Source organism: Salmo salar, chromosome 11 (assembly GCF_965601325.2).
Source record: "Salmo salar chromosome 11, fSalSal1, whole genome shotgun sequence".
NCBI lineage: Eukaryota > Metazoa > Chordata > Actinopteri > Salmoniformes > Salmonidae > Salmo > Salmo salar.
The window spans coordinates 48192230-48212582 of record NC_138301.1 but is presented as its reverse complement, the minus strand read 5'-3'; the positions used below and the strand labels follow the sequence as shown (position 1 = coordinate 48212582).

The 20353-nt window shown below is 48.1% G+C and overlaps 1 protein-coding gene across 1 annotated transcript in view; it reads right to left on the bottom strand.

Annotated features, from left to right (window-relative positions):
• The window catches only part of LOC106587900 (TIMELESS-interacting protein), a 43015-nt gene extending 25346 nt beyond the window's left edge, over window positions 1-17669 (bottom strand). Inside the window, exons 1-6 of the mRNA XM_045689662.2 lie at window positions 17568-17669; window positions 11937-12078; window positions 11562-11655; window positions 9672-9747; window positions 9389-9511; window positions 8176-8239 (exon numbers count right to left, since the gene is read on the bottom strand). Of these exons, the coding sequence (XP_045545618.1) occupies window positions 8176-8239; window positions 9389-9511; window positions 9672-9747; window positions 11562-11655; window positions 11937-12057 (478 nt within the window). The 5' untranslated portion in view covers window positions 12058-12078; window positions 17568-17669. The remainder of the gene's footprint in view (window positions 1-8175; window positions 8240-9388; window positions 9512-9671; window positions 9748-11561; window positions 11656-11936; window positions 12079-17567) is intronic.
• Window positions 17670-20353: the final 2684 nt, after the last annotated feature.

The following is a 20353-nucleotide window of genomic DNA, read 5'->3' as shown; positions in this document are numbered from 1 at the left end:
CTACTACTACTATTGATCTGGGACTGTGTCATATCTACCTCTAGACACTACTATTGATCTGGGACTGTGTCATATCTACCTCCAGACACTACTATTGATCTGGGACTGTGTCATATCTACCTCCAGACACTACTATTGATCTGGGACTGTGTCATATCTACCTCTAGACACTACTATTGATCTGGGACTGTGTCATATCTACCTCTAGACACTACTATTGATCTGGGACTGTGTCATATCTACCTCTAGACACTACTACTATTGATCTGGGACTGTGTCATATCTACCTCTAGACATTACTACTATTGATCTGGGACTGTGTCATATCTACCTCTAGACACTACTATTGATCTGGGACTGTGTCATATCTACCTCCAGACACTACTATTGATCTGGGACTGTGTCATATCTACCTCCAGACACTACTACTACTATTGATCTGGGACTGTGTCATATCTACCTCTAGACACTACTATTGATCTGGGACTGTGTCATATCTACCTCTAGACACTACTACTACTATTGATCTGGGACTGTGTCATATCTACCTCCAGACACTACTACTACTATTGATCTGGGACTGTGTCATATCTACCTCTAGACACGACTACTATTGATCTGGGACTGTGTCATATCTACCTCTAGACACTACTATTGATCTGGGACTGTGTCATATCTACCTCTAGACACTACTACTACTATTGATCTGGGACTGTGTCATATCTACCTCTAGACACTACTACTATTGATCTGGGACTGTGTCATATCTACCTCCAGACACTACTACTACTATTGATCTGGGACTGTGTCATATCTACCTCTAGACACTACTATTGATCTGGGACTGTGTCATATCTACCTCCAGACACTACTATTAATCTGGGACTGTGTCATATCTACCTCCAGACACTACTATTGATCTGGGACTGTGTCATATCTACCTCTAGACACTACTATTGATCTGGGACTGTGTCATATCTACCTCTAGACACTACTATTGATCTGGGACTGTGTCATATCTACCTCTAGACACTACTACTATTGATCTGGGACTGTGTCATATCTACCTCTAGACATTACTACTATTGATCTGGGACTGTGTCATATCTACCTCTAGACACTACTATTGATCTGGGACTGTGTCATATCTACCTCCAGACACTACTATTGATCTGGGACTGTGTCATATCTACCTCCAGACACTACTACTACTATTGATCTGGGACTGTGTCATATCTACCTCTAGACACTACTATTGATCTGGGACTGTGTCATATCTACCTCTAGACACTACTACTACTATTGATCTGGGACTGTGTCATATCTACCTCCAGACACTACTATTGATCTGGGACTGTGTCATATCTACCTCCAGACACTACTATTGATCTGGGACTGTGTCATATCTACCTCTAGACACTACTACTACTATTGATCTGGGACTGTGTCATATCTACCTCTAGACACTACTATTGATCTGGGACTGTGTCATATCTACCTCTAGACACTACTATTGATCTGGGACTGTGTCATATCTACCTCTAGACACTACTATTGATCTGGGACTGTGTCATATCTACCTCTAGACATTACTACTATTGATCTGGGACTGTGTCATATCTACCTCTAGACACTACTATTGATCTGGGACTGTGTCATATCTACCTCCAGACACTACTATTGATCTGGGACTGTGTCATATCTACCTCCAGACACTACTACTACTATTGATCTGGGACTGTGTCATATCTACCTCTAGACACTACTATTGATCTGGGACTGTGTCATATCTACCTCTAGACACTACTACTACTATTGATCTGGGACTGTGTCATATCTACCTCCAGACACTACTATTGATCTGGGACTGTGTCATATCTACCTCCAGACACTACTATTGATCTGGGACTGTGTCATATCTACCTCTAGACACTACTACTACTATTGATCTGGGACTGTGTCATATCTACCTCTAGACACTACTATTGATCTGGGACTGTGTCATATCTACCTCTAGACACTACTACTACTATTGATCTGGGACTGTGTCATATCTACCTCTAGACACTACTACTATTGATCTGGGACTGTGTCATATCTACCTCTAGACACTACTATTGATCTGGGACTGTGTCATATCTACCTCTAGACACTACTATTGATCTGGGACTGTGTCATATCTACCTCTAGACACCTACACTATTGATCTGGGACTGTGTCATATCTACCTCCAGACACTACTATTGATCTGGGACTGTGTCATATCTACCTCCAGACACTACTATTGATCTGGGACTGTGTCATATCTACCTCTAGACACTACTATTGATCTGGGACTGTGTCATATCTACCTCTAGACACTACTATTGATCTGGGACTGTGTCATATCTACCTCTAGACACTACTATTGATCTGGGACTGTGTCATATCTACCTCTAGACACTACTATTGATCTGGGACTGTGTCATATCTACCTCTAGACACTACTACTATTGATCTGGGACTGTGTCATATCTACCTCTAGACACTACTACTATTGATCTGGGACTGTGTCATATCTACCTCTAGACACTACTATTGATCTGGGACTGTGTCATATCTACCTCCAGACACTACTATTGATCTGGGACTGTGTCATATCTACCTCTAGACACTACTATTGATCTGGGACTGTGTCATATCTACCTCTAGACACTACTATTGATCTGGGACTGTGTCATATCTACCTCTAGACACTACTACTACTATTGATCTGGGACTGTGTCATATCTACCTCCAGACACTACTATTGATCTGGGACTGTGTCATATCTACCTCCAGACACTACTACTACTATTGATCTGGGACTGTGTCATATCTACCTCTAGACACGACTACTATTGATCTGGGACTGTGTCATATCTACCTCTAGACACTACTACTATTGATCTGGGACTGTGTCATATCTACCTCTAGACATTACTACTATTGATCTGGGACTGTGTCATATCTACCTCTAGACACTACTATTGATCTGGGACTGTGTCATATCTACCTCCAGACACTACTATTGATCTGGGACTGTGTCATATCTACCTCTAGACACTACTATTGATCTGGGACTGTGTCATATCTACCTCCAGACACTACTATTGATCTGGGACTGTGTCATATCTACCTCCAGACACTACTACTACTATTGATCTGGGACTGTGTCATATCTACCTCTAGACACGACTACTATTGATCTGGGACTGTGTCATATCTACCTCTAGACACTACTATTGATCTGGGACTGTGTCATATCTACCTCTAGACACTACTACTACTATTGATCTGGGACTGTGTCATATCTACCTCTAGACACTACTACTATTGATCTGGGACTGTGTCATATCTACCTCCAGACACTACTACTACTATTGATCTGGGACTGTGTCATATCTACCTCTAGACACTACTATTGATCTGGGACTGTGTCATATCTACCTCCAGACACTACTATTGATCTGGGACTGTGTCATATCTACCTCCAGACACTACTATTGATCTGGGACTGTGTCATATCTACCTCTAGACACTACTATTGATCTGGGACTGTGTCATATCTACCTCTAGACACTACTATTGATCTGGGACTGTGTCATATCTACCTCTAGACACTACTACTATTGATCTGGGACTGTGTCATATCTACCTCTAGACATTACTACTATTGATCTGGGACTGTGTCATATCTACCTCTAGACACTACTATTGATCTGGGACTGTGTCATATCTACCTCCAGACACTACTATTGATCTGGGACTGTGTCATATCTACCTCCAGACACTACTACTACTATTGATCTGGGACTGTGTCATATCTACCTCTAGACACTACTATTGATCTGGGACTGTGTCATATCTACCTCTAGACACTACTACTATTGATCTGGGACTGTGTCATATCTACCTCCAGACACTACTACTACTATTGATCTGGGACTGTGTCATATCTACCTCTAGACACGACTACTATTGATCTGGGACTGTGTCATATCTACCTCTAGACACTACTATTGATCTGGGACTGTGTCATATCTACCTCTAGACACTACTACTACTATTGATCTGGGACTGTGTCATATCTACCTCTAGACACTACTACTATTGATCTGGGACTGTGTCATATCTACCTCCAGACACTACTACTACTATTGATCTGGGACTGTGTCATATCTACCTCTAGACACTACTATTGATCTGGGACTGTGTCATATCTACCTCCAGACACTACTATTGATCTGGGACTGTGTCATATCTACCTCCAGACACTACTATTGATCTGGGACTGTGTCATATCTACCTCTAGACACTACTATTGATCTGGGACTGTGTCATATCTACCTCTAGACACTACTATTGATCTGGGACTGTGTCATATCTACCTCTAGACACTACTACTATTGATCTGGGACTGTGTCATATCTACCTCTAGACATTACTACTATTGATCTGGGACTGTGTCATATCTACCTCTAGACACTACTATTGATCTGGGACTGTGTCATATCTACCTCCAGACACTACTATTGATCTGGGACTGTGTCATATCTACCTCCAGACACTACTACTACTATTGATCTGGGACTGTGTCATATCTACCTCTAGACACTACTATTGATCTGGGACTGTGTCATATCTACCTCTAGACACTACTACTACTATTGATCTGGGACTGTGTCATATCTACCTCCAGACACTACTATTGATCTGGGACTGTGTCATATCTACCTCCAGACACTACTATTGATCTGGGACTGTGTCATATCTACCTCTAGACACTACTACTACTATTGATCTGGGACTGTGTCATATCTACCTCCAGACACTACTATTGATCTGGGACTGTGTCATATCTACCTCTAGACACTACTATTGATCTGGGACTGTGTCATATCTACCTCTAGACACTACTATTGATCTGGGACTGTGTCATATCTACCTCTAGACATTACTACTATTGATCTGGGACTGTGTCATATCTACCTCTAGACACTACTATTGATCTGGGACTGTGTCATATCTACCTCCAGACACTACTATTGATCTGGGACTGTGTCATATCTACCTCCAGACACTACTACTACTATTGATCTGGGACTGTGTCATATCTACCTCTAGACACTACTATTGATCTGGGACTGTGTCATATCTACCTCTAGACACTACTACTACTATTGATCTGGGACTGTGTCATATCTACCTCCAGACACTACTATTGATCTGGGACTGTGTCATATCTACCTCCAGACACTACTATTGATCTGGGACTGTGTCATATCTACCTCTAGACACTACTACTACTATTGATCTGGGACTGTGTCATATCTACCTCTAGACACTACTATTGATCTGGGACTGTGTCATATCTACCTCTAGACACTACTACTACTATTGATCTGGGACTGTGTCATATCTACCTCTAGACACTACTACTATTGATCTGGGACTGTGTCATATCTACCTCTAGACACTACTATTGATCTGGGACTGTGTCATATCTACCTCTAGACACTACTATTGATCTGGGACTGTGTCATATTTATCTCTAGACACCAACACATATTGATCTGGGACTTTGTCATATCTACCTCCAGACACTACTATTGATCTGGGACTGTGTCATATCTACCTCCAGACACTACTACTACTATTGATCTGGGACTGTGTCATATCTACCTCTAGACACTACTACTACTATTGATCTGGGACTGTGTCATATCTACCTCCAGACACTACTACTACTATTGATCTGGGACTGTGTCATATCTACCTCTAGACACGACTACTATTGATCTGGGACTGTGTCATATCTACCTCTAGACACTACTACTATTGATCTGGGACTGTGTCATATCTACCTCTAGACACTACTATTGATCTGGGACTGTGTCATATCTACCTCTAGACACTACTATTGATCTGGGACTGTGTCATATCTACCTCTAGACACTACTATTGATCTGGGACTGTGTCATATCTACCTCTAGACACTACTACTATTGATCTGGGACTGTGTCATATCTACCTCTAGACATTACTACTATTGATCTGGGACTGTGTCATATCTACCTCTAGACACTACTATTGATCTGGGACTGTGTCATATCTACCTCTAGACACTACTATTGATCTGGGACTGTGTCATATCTACCTCTAGACACTACTATTGATCTGGGACTGTGTCATATCTACCTCTAGACACTACTACTACTATTGATCTGGGACTGTGTCATATCTACCTCCAGACACTACTATTGATCTGGGACTGTGTCATATCTACCTCCAGACACTACTATTGATCTGGGACTGTGTCATATCTACCTCTAGACACTACTATTGATCTGGGACTGTGTCATATCTACCTCCAGACACTACTATTGATCTGGGACTGTGTCATATCTACCTCCAGACACTACTATTGATCTGGGACTGTGTCATATCTACCTCTAGACACTACTACTACTATTGATCTGGGACTGTGTCATATCTACCTCTAGACACTACTACTACTATTGATCTGGGACTGTGTCATATCTACCTCTAGACACTACTACTATTGATCTGGGACTGTGTCATATCTACCTCTAGACACTACTACTATTGATCTGGGACTGTGTCATATCTACCTCCAGACACTACTATTGATCTGGGACTGTGTCATATCTACCTCCAGACACTACTACTACTATTGATCTGGGACTGTGTCATATCTACCTCTAGACACTACTACTACTATTGATCTGGGACTGTGTCATATCTACCTCTAGACACTACTACTATTGATCTGGGACTGTGTCATATCTACCTCTAGACACTACTACTATTGATCTGGGACTGTGTCATATCTACCTCCAGACACTACTACTACTATTGATCTGGGACTGTGTCATATCTACCTCTAGACACTACTATTGATCTGGGACTGTGTCATATCTACCTCCAGACACTACTATTGATCTGGGACTGTGTCATATCTACCTCTAGACACTACTATTGATCTGGGACTGTGTCATATCTACCTCTAGACACTACTATTGATCTGGGACTGTGTCATATCTACCTCTAGACACTACTACTACTATTGATCTGGGACTGTGTCATATCTACCTCCAGACACTACTATTGATCTGGGACTGTGTCATATCTACCTCCAGACACTACTATTGATCTGGGACTGTGTCATATCTACCTCTAGACACTACTATTGATCTGGGACTGTGTCATATCTACCTCCAGACACTACTATTGATCTGGGACTGTGTCATATCTACCTCCAGACACTACTATTGATCTGGGACTGTGTCATATCTACCTCTAGACACTACTACTACTATTGATCTGGGACTGTGTCATATCTACCTCTAGACACTACTACTACTATTGATCTGGGACTGTGTCATATCTACCTCTAGACACTACTACTATTGATCTGGGACTGTGTCATATCTACCTCTAGACACTACTACTATTGATCTGGGACTGTGTCATATCTACCTCCAGACACTACTATTGATCTGGGACTGTGTCATATCTACCTCCAGACACTACTACTACTATTGATCTGGGACTGTGTCATATCTACCTCTAGACACTACTACTACTATTGATCTGGGACTGTGTCATATCTACCTCTAGACACTACTACTATTGATCTGGGACTGTGTCATATCTACCTCTAGACACTACTACTATTGATCTGGGACTGTGTCATATCTACCTCCAGACACTACTACTACTATTGATCTGGGACTGTGTCATATCTACCTCTAGACACTACTATTGATCTGGGACTGTGTCATATCTACCTCCAGACACTACTATTGATCTGGGACTGTGTCATATCTACCTCTAGACACTACTATTGATCTGGGACTGTGTCATATCTACCTCTAGACACTACTATTGATCTGGGACTGTGTCATATCTACCTCTAGACACTACTACTACTATTGATCTGGGCATGTATGTGTTAAGTGTCTCAGAGTAGGAGTTCTGATCTAGGATCAGGTCCTCCCTGTACGTATAATCTTATTCATTGTTGTGTACAAGGCAAAACTGATCCTAAAATCAGCACTCCCACTCTGAGTCACTTGATACATACTGAATCCTGTCTAACACTAAATGTAGTTAGTGACGTTGTCCTCTCACCGCCGTCTCCTATGAAGTCTTCATGTATTAACGGCATGTCCAACCGTATTCTCTTGAGACAGGTCTGAGAAATAAAACATTCACATCATCATCCTTACTACTGGTTATAACAACAAGAGCCTGTCAGTCTGACCTGGATGTTGGTTATAACAACAAGAGCCTGTCAGTCTGACCTGGATGTTGGTTATAACAACAAGAGCCTGTCAGTCTGACCTGGATGTTGGTTATAACAACAAGAGCCTGTCAGTCTGACCTGGATGTTGGTTATAACAACAAGAGCCTGTCAGTCTGACCTGGATGTTGGTTATAACAACAAGAGCCTGTCAGTCTGACCTGGATGTTGGTTATAACAACAAGAGCCTGTCAGTCTGACCTGGATGTTGGTTATAACAACAAGAGCCTGTCAGTCTGACCTGGATGTTGGTTATAACAACAAGAGCCTGTCAGTCTGACCTGGATGTTGGTTATAACAACATGGGTGTGTCAGTGTGACCTGGATGTTGGTTATAACAACAAGAGCCTGTCAGTCTGACCTGGATGTTGGTTATAACAACAAGAGCCTGTCAGTCTGACCTGGATGTTGGTTATAACAACAAGAGCCTGTCAGTCTGACCTGGATGTTGGTTATAACAACAAGAGCCTGTCAGTCTGACCTGGATGTTGGTTATAACAACAAGAGCCTGTCAGTCTGACCTGGATGTTGGTTATAACAACAAGGGTGTGTCAGTGTGACCTGGATGTTGGTTATAACAACAAGAGCCTGTCAGTCTGACCTGGATGTTGGTTATAACAACAAGAGCCTGTCAGTCTGACCTGGATGTTGGTTATAACAACAAGAGCCTGTCAGTCTGACCTGGATGTTGGTTATAACAACAAGAGCCTGTCAGTCTGACCTGGATGTTGGTTATAACAACAAGAGCCTGTCAGTCTGACCTGGATGTTGGTTATAACAACAAGGGTGTGTCAGTGTGACCTGGATGTTGGTTATAACAACAAGAGCCTGTCAGTCTGACCTGGATGTTGGTTATAACAACAAGAGCCTGTCAGTCTGACCTGGATGTTGGTTATAACAACAAGAGCCTGTCAGTCTGACCTGGATGTTGGTTATAACAACAAGAGCCTGTCAGTCTGACCTGGATGTTGGTTATAACAACAAGAGCCTGTCAGTCTGACCTGGATGTTGGTTATAACAACAAGGGTGTGTCAGTCTGACCTGGACTTCTTTCTTGCCGCCTAGCGTCTCCAGTTTGTCTATGAAGTCTTCAAACTGTAGTTTGGGGTACAGCCTGTGAGCCCAGTTCTCCATCCTCTGCATCAGCACCCGCAAGTCCTCAGCCTGGTGGAAAACACACATACAACACACCCTTTAGCTGCTGTGGGAGTCAACTGGCTAACCTTTCGGCAATCATCGATGCCTTTCACTTTGAGTAAAAAAACAGACAAAACAGACCATCTGCCCAACAGACACAATACTTGAATCTGCTGTTAGCCTTTACCTCATGTCCTTTGCCTTTGAAATGAACGTTGTCAAACAGGGTGCGAAGAGCCGGAAGTCCTCTTTCTGATGTCAGCCTGGAGTAAAACATGTTAACAAAAACACCAGCTATTGAACTTCAAACATCAAACAGCTCTGCAATGTTGCTGCAAAGACAAAGAGAATCAACAATGACTTGATCATCAAAAGCATTGTTTTTTAAAGTCCTTTGATTGTTACAGAACAGGGACAATATGCCAAAACCCAACAAAACCAGACATTGATTTTCATGGTCGGGTATAAATGAGCGTTTGGATTAGGAAAGTTCTCTCTCATGACCTGTAAAAGCTATAATGTTGAATAAAATTATATTTGAACTTACTTTACCAGTTGTCTGTGTGGTTGGTCCTTTTGCAGGTAGGAATGTGGAGACAGTGAGTATATTTACATGCACACTAACAATTCCATATTAAACTGATTATGTCAGAAGGTCGAGTATGGCATGTAAAAACCTTACTCTGCTTATCTTAAATCAGCGTACGGTCAAAGTAAGCATACGCCGATAAAAACACCAGCTTTTCTGAGCAATCTTTCAAATTATTAGGACGTGTAAACACCTTAATCGGCGTTCCAGTGGTGTATTTGATCTGCACCTGTGCTGGGCACCAGCCGAGAGCCTCCCTCTTTAGTGAAGTGAGTTCAGAACAACTGAATATATGGGTTTTAGAAATAGTTCTCACATACAAACTTTATAACATGTTTGCTGTGGTAGAATGTTAATTTAGACTGGTGATGATCTGCATTTATCAGAGAGACATCAGGTAGCCTTTTCAGATGTCTCCATGGAAACAGAGTTATTATTATTATTATTAGGGAAATCCTTCTTCTTACAAAGCATGTAAACGTTTTTAAATCAAACCATTATATTTGACTATCCATAATAAAATCACATTATTGTGTGCATGTAACCGTACTCAATATATCCACAGGAAAGTAGAATTACACAACTGTTCAAATCGCTGGTTGTGCGTTTATATTTCTATCACCTGATGCAGGAGACACATGCACACTAGCCCAGCCTGTTTACATGGTTCTGCTGCATGCACACTAACCAAGTCTGTTTACATGGTTCTGCTGCATGCACACTAGCCCAGCCTGTTTACATGGTTCTGCTGCATGCACACTAGCCCAGCCTGTTTACATGGTTCTGCTGCATGCACACTAGCCCAGCCTGTTTACATGGTTCTGCTGCATGCACACTAGCCCAGCCTGTTTACATGGTTCTGCTGCATGCACACTAGCCCAGTCTGTTTACATGGTTCTGCTGCATGCACACTAGCCCAGTCTGTTTACATGGTTCTGCTGCATGCACACTAGCCCAGCCTGTTTACATGGTTCTGCTGCATGCACACTAGCCCGGCCTGTTTACATGGTTCTGCTGCATGCACACTAGCCCAGCCTGTTTACATGGTTCTGCTGCATGCACACTAGCCCAGCCTGTTTACATGGTTCTTCTGCATGCACACTAGCCCAGCCTGTTTACATGGTTCTGCTGCATGCACACTAGCCCAGCTGGTGCACCTGTTTACATGGTTCTTCTGCATGCACACTAGCCCAGCCTGTTTACATGGTTCTGCTGCATGCACACTAGCCCAGCTGGTGCACCTGTTTACATGGTTCTGCTACATGCTTTACGTTATAGAAATCTGAACACACTACCAGCGCTTTGAAAAATTGATGTAATTATACTTTCCTGTGAAATATATTGTCTCACATTTCTACCATCAAAAGGACCAGCCACACGGACAACCGGTAAAGTACGCAACAATATCATTTTATACAACATTCTGGCTTGTAGAAGTTCCTGATCCAAACGCTCATTTATGCCCGTCTCCAGGCTAATACACAGTACCTCTGAGAGTCCAGTTTAGGCTGTGGTCTCTTCACGCCTCTCCTCTTGGCAGCAGGGACTTCGGCCAACTTGGAGATCTCTCCGCCCTCCTCCCCTGAACAACATCAACAGCCATCAATAGAAAGTATATCTACCCATTATATTGTCCGTGATGTCAGTAAGCAGGAAGTCTCCCAGCGGTGTATATAATAATAATGTCATATCAGTCTACCTGTAGGCCCACAGGTTTGTGTTGGGTATTGTGTGTGTAGTCTGGTCCCTGATCTGTTTGTGCTCATAATAAGCATGACAGTAACCATGGCAGTCGGCAAAATAGCACAACCATATCTGGAACCAGGCTAGGTACTGGTGAGCTATAGTTGTCATTGTCCTCACCTGTAAAAGGATCTCCTCCCTCTCCTGGTGAGAAGGGAGGGGGGAGAGGAGGAAAGGTCTCCTCATCTATGTTGTCATAGTCAGGAATGTCAAACAAGCCATTCTCCATTGGATCTAGCATGGTTCATTTATCATTGGGCTCCTGCAAGGAAGAAGAGGGGGATTACATTTCACCTTTTATTGTCATGTTCACGAGTACAGTGAAATGCCTTTCTTGCCAACTCCTTTCCCAACAATGCAGTAATCAATATATAGCACTACATACAAAAACACACAAGAAATAAGAAGACGGGAAAGTAAGTAAGCTATATATATATACAGCTACCATAACTTCACCTAGCTCTCGGCCTCCCCGCCTACAGTCGTCGGCCATTCTGCCTCCCCGCCTACAGTCGTCGGCCATTCTGCCTCCCCGCCTACAGTCGTCGGCCATTCTGCCTCCCCGCCTACAGTCGTCGGCCATTCTGCCCCCCCCCCCCCTACAGTCGTCGGCCATTCTGCCCCCCCGCCCACAGTCGTCTGCCATTCCCCCCCCCCCCCACAGTCGTCGGCCATTCTGTCCCCCCCCCCCCTACAGTCGTCGGCCATTCTGCCCCCCCGCCCACAGTCGTCTGCCATTCTGCCCCCCCCCCCACAGTCGTCTGCCATTCTGCCCCCCCCCCCCTACAGTCGTCTGCCATACTGCCCCCCCCCCCCCTACAGTCGTCGGCCATTCTGCCCCCCCCCTACAGTCGTCTGCCATACTGCCCCCCCCCCCCCCTACAGTCGTCTGCCATTCTGCCCCCCCCCTACAGTCGTCGGCCATTCTGCCCCCCCCCCCCTTACAGTCGTCGGCCATTCTGCCTCCCCGCCTACAGTCGTCGGCCATTCTGCCCCCCCCCCTACAGTCGTCGGCCATTCTGCCCCCCCCCCCTACAGTCGTCGGCCATTCTGCCCCCCCCCTACAGTCGTCGGCCATTCTGCCCCCCCCCCACAGTCGTCGGCCATTCTGCCCCCCCCCTACAGTCGTCTGCCATTCTGCCCCCCCCCCCTACAGTCGTCTGCCATTCTGCCCCCCCGCCCACAGTCGTCTGCCATTCCCCCCCCCCCCCACAGTCGTCGGCCATTCTGTCCCCCCCCCCCCTACAGTCGTCGGCCATTCTGCCCCCCCGCCCACAGTCGTCTGCCATTCTGCCCCCCCCCCCCACAGTCGTCTGCCATTCTGCCCCCCCCCCCTACAGTCGTCGGCCATTCTGCCCCCCCCCCACAGTCGTCGGCCATTCTGCCCCCCCCCCTACAGTCGTCTGCCATACTGCCCCCCCCCCCCTACAGTCGTCTGCCATTCTGCCCCCCCCCCCTACAGTCGTCGGCCATTCTGCCCCCCCCCCCTTACAGTCGTCGGCCATTCTGCCTCCCCGCCTACAGTCGTCGGCCATTCTGCCCCCCCCCCCTACAGTCGTCGGCCATTCTGCCCCCCCCCCCTACAGTCGTCGGCCATTCTGCCCCCCCCCCCTACAGTCGTCGGCCATTCTGCCCCCCCCCTACAGTCGTCTGCCATTCTGCCCCCCCCCCCTACAGTCGTCTGCCATTCTGCCCCCCCCTACAGTCGTCTGCCATTCTGCCCCCCCCCCCCTACAGTCGTCTGCCATTCTGCCCCCCCCCCTACAGTCGTCTGCCATTCTGCCCCCCCCCCCCTACAGTCGTCGGCCATTCTGCCCCCCCCCCTACAGTCGTCGGCCATTCTGCCCCCCCCCCCTTACAGTCGTCGGCCATTCTGCCCCCCCCCCCTTACAGTCGTCGGCCATTCTGCCCCCCCCCCCTTACAGTCGTCGGCCATTCTGCCCCCCCGCCTACAGTCGTCTGCCATTCTGCCCCCCCGCCTACAGTCGTCTGCCATTCTGCCCCCCCCCCCACAGTCGTCGGCCATTCTGCCCCCCCCCCCACAGTCGTCGGCCATTCTGCCCCCCCGCCTACAGTCGTCTGCCATTCTGCCACCCCCCCACAGTCGTCGGCCATTCTGCCCCCCCCCCCCACAGTCGTCGGCCATTCTGCCCCCCCCCCTACAGTCGTCTGCCATTCTGCCCCCCCCCCTACAGTCGTCTGCCATTCTGCCCCCCCCCCCTACAGTCGTCGGCCATTCTGCCCCCCCCCCTACAGTCGTCGGCCATTCTGCCCCCCCCCCTTACAGTCGTCGGCCATTCTGCCCCCCCGCCTACAGTCGTCTGCCATTCTGCCCCCCCCCCCACAGTCGTCTGCCATTCTGCCCCCCCCCCCCCCTACAGTCGTCGGCCATTCTGCCCCCCCCCCACAGTCGTCGGCCATTCTGCCCCCCCCCTACAGTCGTCTGCCATACTGCCCCCCCCCCCTACAGTCGTCTGCCATTCTGCCCCCCCCCCCTACAGTCGTCTGCCATTCTGCCCCCCCCCCTACAGTCGTCGGCCATTCTGCCCCCCCCCCCTTACAGTCGTCGGCCATTCTGCCTCCCCGCCTACAGTCGTCGGCCATTCTGCCCCCCCCCTACAGTCGTCGGCCATTCTGCCCCCCCCCCTACAGTCGTCGGCCATTCTGCCCCCCCCCCCCCCCTACAGTCGTCGGCCATTCTGCCCCCCCCCCCACAGTCGTCGGCCATTCTACCCCCCCCCTACAGTCGTCTGCCATTCTGCCCCCCCCCCTACAGTCGTCTGCCATTCTGCCCCCCCCTACAGTCGTCTGCCATTCTGCCCCCCCCTACAGTCGTCTGCCATTCTGCCCCCCCCCCCCTTACAGTCGTCGGCCATTCTGCCTCCCCGCCTACAGTCGTCGGCCATTCTGCCTCCCCGCCTACAGTCGTCGGCCATTCTGCCTCCCCGCCTACAGTCGTCGGCCATTCTGCCTCCCCGCCTACAGTCGTCGGCCATTCTGCCCCCCCCCCCACCCCCAGTCGTCGGCCATTCTGCCCCCCCCCCCACCCCCAGTCGTCGGCCATTCTGCCCCCCCCCACAGTCGTCGGCCATTCTGCCCCCCCGCCACAGTCGTCTGCCATTCTGCCACCCCCCCACAGTCGTCGGCCATTCTGCCCCCCCCCCCACAGTCGTCGGCCATTCTGCCCCCCCCCCCCTACAGTCGTCTGCCATTCTGCCCCCCCCCCCTACAGTCGTCTGCCATTCTGCCCCCCCCCCCTACAGTCGTCTGCCATTCTGCCCCCCCCCCTACAGTCGTCGGCCATTCTGCCCCCCCCCCCTTACAGTCGTCGGCCATTCTGCCCCCCCCCCTTACAGTCGTCGGCCATTCTGCCCCCCCCCCCTTACAGTCGTCGGCCATTCTGCCCCCCCGCCTACAGTCGTCTGCCATTCTGCCCCCCCGCCTACAGTCGTCTGCCATTCTGCCCCCCCCCCCCACAGTCGTCGGCCATTCTGCCCCCCCCCCCCCTACAGTCGTCGGCCATTCTGCCCCCCCCCCCCTACAGTCGTCGGCCATTCTGCCCCCCCCCTACAATCGTCGGCCATTCTGCCCCCCCCCCTACAGTCGTCGGCCATTCTGCCCCCCCCCCTACAGTCGTCGGCCATTCTGCCCCCCCCCTACAGTCGTCGGCCATTCTGCCCCCCCCCCCCCTACAGTCGTCGGCCATTCTGCCCCCCCCCCCCCCTACAGTCGTCGGCCATTCTGCCCCCCCCCCCTACAGTCGTCGGCCATTCTGCCCCCCCGCCTACAGTCGTCGGCCATGCTGCCTCCCCCCCTACAGTCGTCGGCCATTCTGCCTCCCCCCCTACAGTCGTCGGCCATTCTGCCTCCCCCCCTACAGTCGTCGGCCATTCTGCCTCCCCCCCTACAGTCGTCGGCCATTCTGCCTCCCCCCCTACAGTCGTCGGCCATTCTGCCTCCCCCCCTACAGTCGTCGGCCATTCTGCCTCCCCCCCTACAGTCGTCGGCCATTCTGCCTCCCCCCCTACAGTCGTCGGCCATTCTGCCTCCCCCCCTACAGTCGTCGGCCATTCTGCCTCCCCCCTACAGTCGTCGGCCATTCTGCCTCCCCCCTACAGTCGTCGGCCATTCTGCCTCCCCCCCTACAGTCGTCGGCCATTCTGCCTCCCCCCCTACAGTCGTCGGCCATTCTGCCTCCCCCCCTACAGTTCCGACGTTGTATTTTAAAGTTTAGAAAAGTGAATAATCGTCACTTGCGACATGGCTTTGGAAACGTGTTAAACAGGGTCAAGACCCCGCATCTCGCCTGTTGTGTATCGGAGAAAACCTGCCCCGACAGACTGGGGCGAAGGACTCTGTCTCCAGGTGTCGACGTACCGCTAGCTACTCCAGTACAGGGCAGGCGGGGGCGACACTGTCTACTAGCTTGTACCTGTGTACAAGAGTCCTCCTTAGGACAAGCTGGCTACGCTAGCACACTGTGTCCTTCGCTCCCGCCTCCTGTGGACAGGAGACCTCCTTAGGACAAGCTGGCTAAGCTAGCACACTGTGTCCTTCGCTCCCGCCTCCTGTGGACAGGAGACCTCCTTAGGACAAGCTGGCTAAGCTAGCACACTGTGTCCTTCGCTCCCGCCTCCTGTGGACAGGAGACCTCCTTAGGACAAGCTGGCTAAGCTTGCACACTGTGTCCTTCGCTGCCGCCTGCCAAAGCCGTCTAACAGAACTGCAGGAAAACAGTGGCCGACAGGCAGGGACGAAGGACACTGTCTAACGGTGTGTACTATCTATAGCTAGATAGTACACATCGTTAGACACCGCTTCCTTCTTCTGTGGGATTTATCGGTATCCAACGTTATGGTGTATTACCGCCAGCCACTGCCTACCGGAGTAATAGCTTAAAAATGGACCAATGGAAGTATAAAGAGAGGTTCCTGCAACAGTTTTAAAAACCTACTGTAGCAGTTTAACAGCTATGTATGCCTCTATCTGACTAAACTACACTTCCTGAGGTACACAGGTGTTGGAGCATGGTATATGGCTAGTTAGCACAGGTTGTTGCCTCGTCTTCCAGAAACAAGCGCTGTAACATGGAGAAATGGCCGGGTGGGAACACTAACCAGAACAGGGCACGTATCCATTTAAATTTGACAAATATTTCTCGCTGATATGAAAGGTACTTATTCTTACAAAACAGCGACGCGTGTTAATGTAGACTGAGCGTTGGGATCTTAAAACCCCCCTGTAGAAAACGCCTTTGTCCAATGAGTTATGTGTAATGTATTGGAGTCATCCAGGACTAAGAGACATTTGTAACACTGGCTTATGCACCTGATTTACAGCCAGTGTCATTCTGAGTTTTACTAGCTAACGTTAGCTAATAACTTACCGACTGGTTGGCTCACATTCTATGGCTTAACATAGCCAAGTTAGCTAACATAGCTAGCTAGGTGCAATATTAGCTACACACAGTCAACGTTTACAACACAGATAAACAACGTCGTAACCCGAATAAAAAGCCAGGCTTCTGGATTGATTGGCTAGCGGCTAACTAACTTTTCCAGCTGTCATGAGTACTGTAGTTAGCGTAGTAGCTCGTTACCGCGCTATGTTAGCTAGCTAGTTGTTGTTTGTTGCGGGAAACTGATAGATTCAACAAATTAAGCGACATCCCATCAATGTGATGTGGGAAATACATCATAAGACAGTGTCGTTGTTAGTATGTGGAGGAGAACTATGTCTGGGGTACTTTACCTGGCAAATGAACAGTTGCTATTCCAGTGGCTACTGTATTATTTTTGTTCGTCCACTTTTGTCTTCTGCCGGTTTTTTGCAAATGCACCAATCAACTGTTTGGTTCCTCGTACCAAGAGCCAATCATGTGTCGTCAAACTATCTGTTGGCGTTGGGAATAGAAAAGGGGGTTTGGTTACACTGCCCTCTTCTATATGTCTGGAATGTCATGTAAGTGACTATGTAATGGCAAAAATATATATATTTCCACCTTATTAGACATAGCTACAAAAAGTAACTGCTTTTAACAAACTGTTGGCCTATTCTAACTGTTTTGTTTCAATCAAAGCACAGATTTTACCTAGTGGCCTGCCACCTGAGAGAAATGCAACCATTCGCACAATCAACCTGAAATCTCATAAGAAATGATGATGTGGTTTTTTTTGTCTTGGAGTAGCGTTGTACTATGCTATTATATTGAAGTATGTTACTTAGAATACTAATTACGGAGAGGCTACATTTCCCCGAATTCTCTGGAACCCTCTTCCCAATAGCAACAAATCTGAGCTTCTGCCACAGAATTATCTACATTACACACATACTCTGCTCTACAGAGAATTGCAGGCTACTCTGACGAATGGTGTTGTTTAATAAAGTCAGATCAAATAATACATGGTCAAAGGTTACCACGTCTCTCCGTTGTATTCAAAAGTAACAGTCAGTATCTGGTGTGGCCACCAGCTGCATTAAGTACTGCAGTGCATCTCCTCCTCATGGACTGCACCAGATTTGCCAGTTCTTGCTGTGAGATGTTACCCCACCAAGGCACCTGCAAGTTCCCAGACATTTCTGGGGGGAATGGCCCTAGACCTCACCCTCCGATCCAACAGGTCCCAGACGTGCTCAATGGGATTGAGATCTGGGCTTTTCGCTGGCCATGGCAGAACACTGACATTACTGTTTTGCAGGAAATCACACACAGAACGAGCAGTATGTCTGGTGGCATTGTCATGCTGGAGGGTCATGTCAGGATGAGCCTGCAGGAAGGGTACCACATGAGGGAGGAGGATGTCTTCCCTGTAACGCACAGCACAGCACTACCTGTTTGGCCCTGTCCGGGGGTTTCATTGGATGGGGCCACAGTTTCTCCTGACCCCTCCTGTCTCAGCCTCCAGTATTTATGCTGCAGTAGTTTATGTGTCGGGGGGCTAGGGTCAGTCTGTCACATCTGGAGTATTTCTCTTGTCTTTTCCGGTGTCCTGTGTGAATTTAAATATGCTCTCTCTAATTCTCACTCTTTCTTTCTTTCTCTCTCTCGGAGGACCTGAGCCCTAGGACCATGCCTCAGGACTACCTGGCTTGATGACTCCTTGCTGTCCCCAGTTCACCTGGCCGTGCTGCTGCTCCAGTTCCAACTGTTCTGCCTGCAGCTATGGAACCCTGACCTGTTCACCGGACGTGCTACCTGTCCCAGACCTGTTGTACCAGACCTGCTGGAACCCTGACCTATTCACCGGACGTGCTACCTGTCCCAGACCTGCTGTTTTCAACTCTCTAGAGACAGCAGGAGCGGTAGAGATACTCTCAAAGATCGGCTATGAAAAAGCCAACTTACTCTTGTGTTACTGACTTGTTGCACCCTCGACAACTACTATGATTATTATTATTTGACAATGCTGGTCATTTATGAACATTTGAACATCTAGGCCATGTGCTGTTATAATCTCCACCCAGCACAGCCAGAAGAGGACTGGCCACCCCTCATAGCCTGGTTCCTCTCTAGGTTTCTTCCTAGGTTTTGGCCTTTCTAGGGAGTTTTTCCTAGCCACCGTGCTTCTACATCTGCATTGCTTGCTGTTTGGGGTTTTAGGCTGGGTTTTTGTACAGCACTTTGTGACATCAGCTGATGTAAGAAGGGCTATATAAATACATTTGATTTGATTGAGATTGCCTGCAATGACAACAAGTTCAGTCCGATGATGCTGTGACACACCGCCCCAGACCATGACGGACCCTCCACCTCCAAATCGATCCCGCTCCAGAGTACAGGCCTCGGTGTAATGCTCATTCCTTCGACGATAAACGCAAATCCGACCATCACCCCTGGTGAGACAAAACCGCGACTCGTCAGTGAAGAGTGCTGTCTTAGGCGTCTCACAGTACTGACATTGCAATTTATTGCCCTGGCCACATCTGCAGTCCTCATGTGTCCTTGCAGCATGCCTAAGGCACGTTCACGCACATTTATTTATTTCACCTTTATTTAACCAGGTAGGCAAGTTGAGAACAAGTTCTCATTTACAATTGCGACCTGGCCAAGATAAAGCAAAGCAGTTTGACACATACAACAACACAGAGTTACACATGGAGTAAAACAAACACAGTCAATAATACAGTAGAAAAATAAGTCTATATACAATGTGAGCAAATGAGGTGAGATAAGGGAGGTAAAGGCAAAAAAGGCCATGGTGGCAAAGTAAATACAATATAGCAAGTAAAACACTGGAATGGTAGATTTTTAGTGGAAGAAAGTGCAAAGTAGAAATATAAATAATGGGGTGCAAAGGAGCAAAATAAATAAATACAGTAGGGGAAGAGGTAGTTGTTTGGGCTAAATTATAGATGGGCTATGTACAGGTTCAGTGATCTGTGAGCTGCTCTGACAGCTGGTGCATAAAGCTAGTGAGGGAGATAAGTGTTTCCAGTTTCAGAGATTTTTGTAGTTCGTTCCAGTCATTGGCAGCAGAGAACTGGAAGGAGAGACATGAGCAGGGACCCTGGGCATCTTTCTTTTGGTGTTTTTCAGA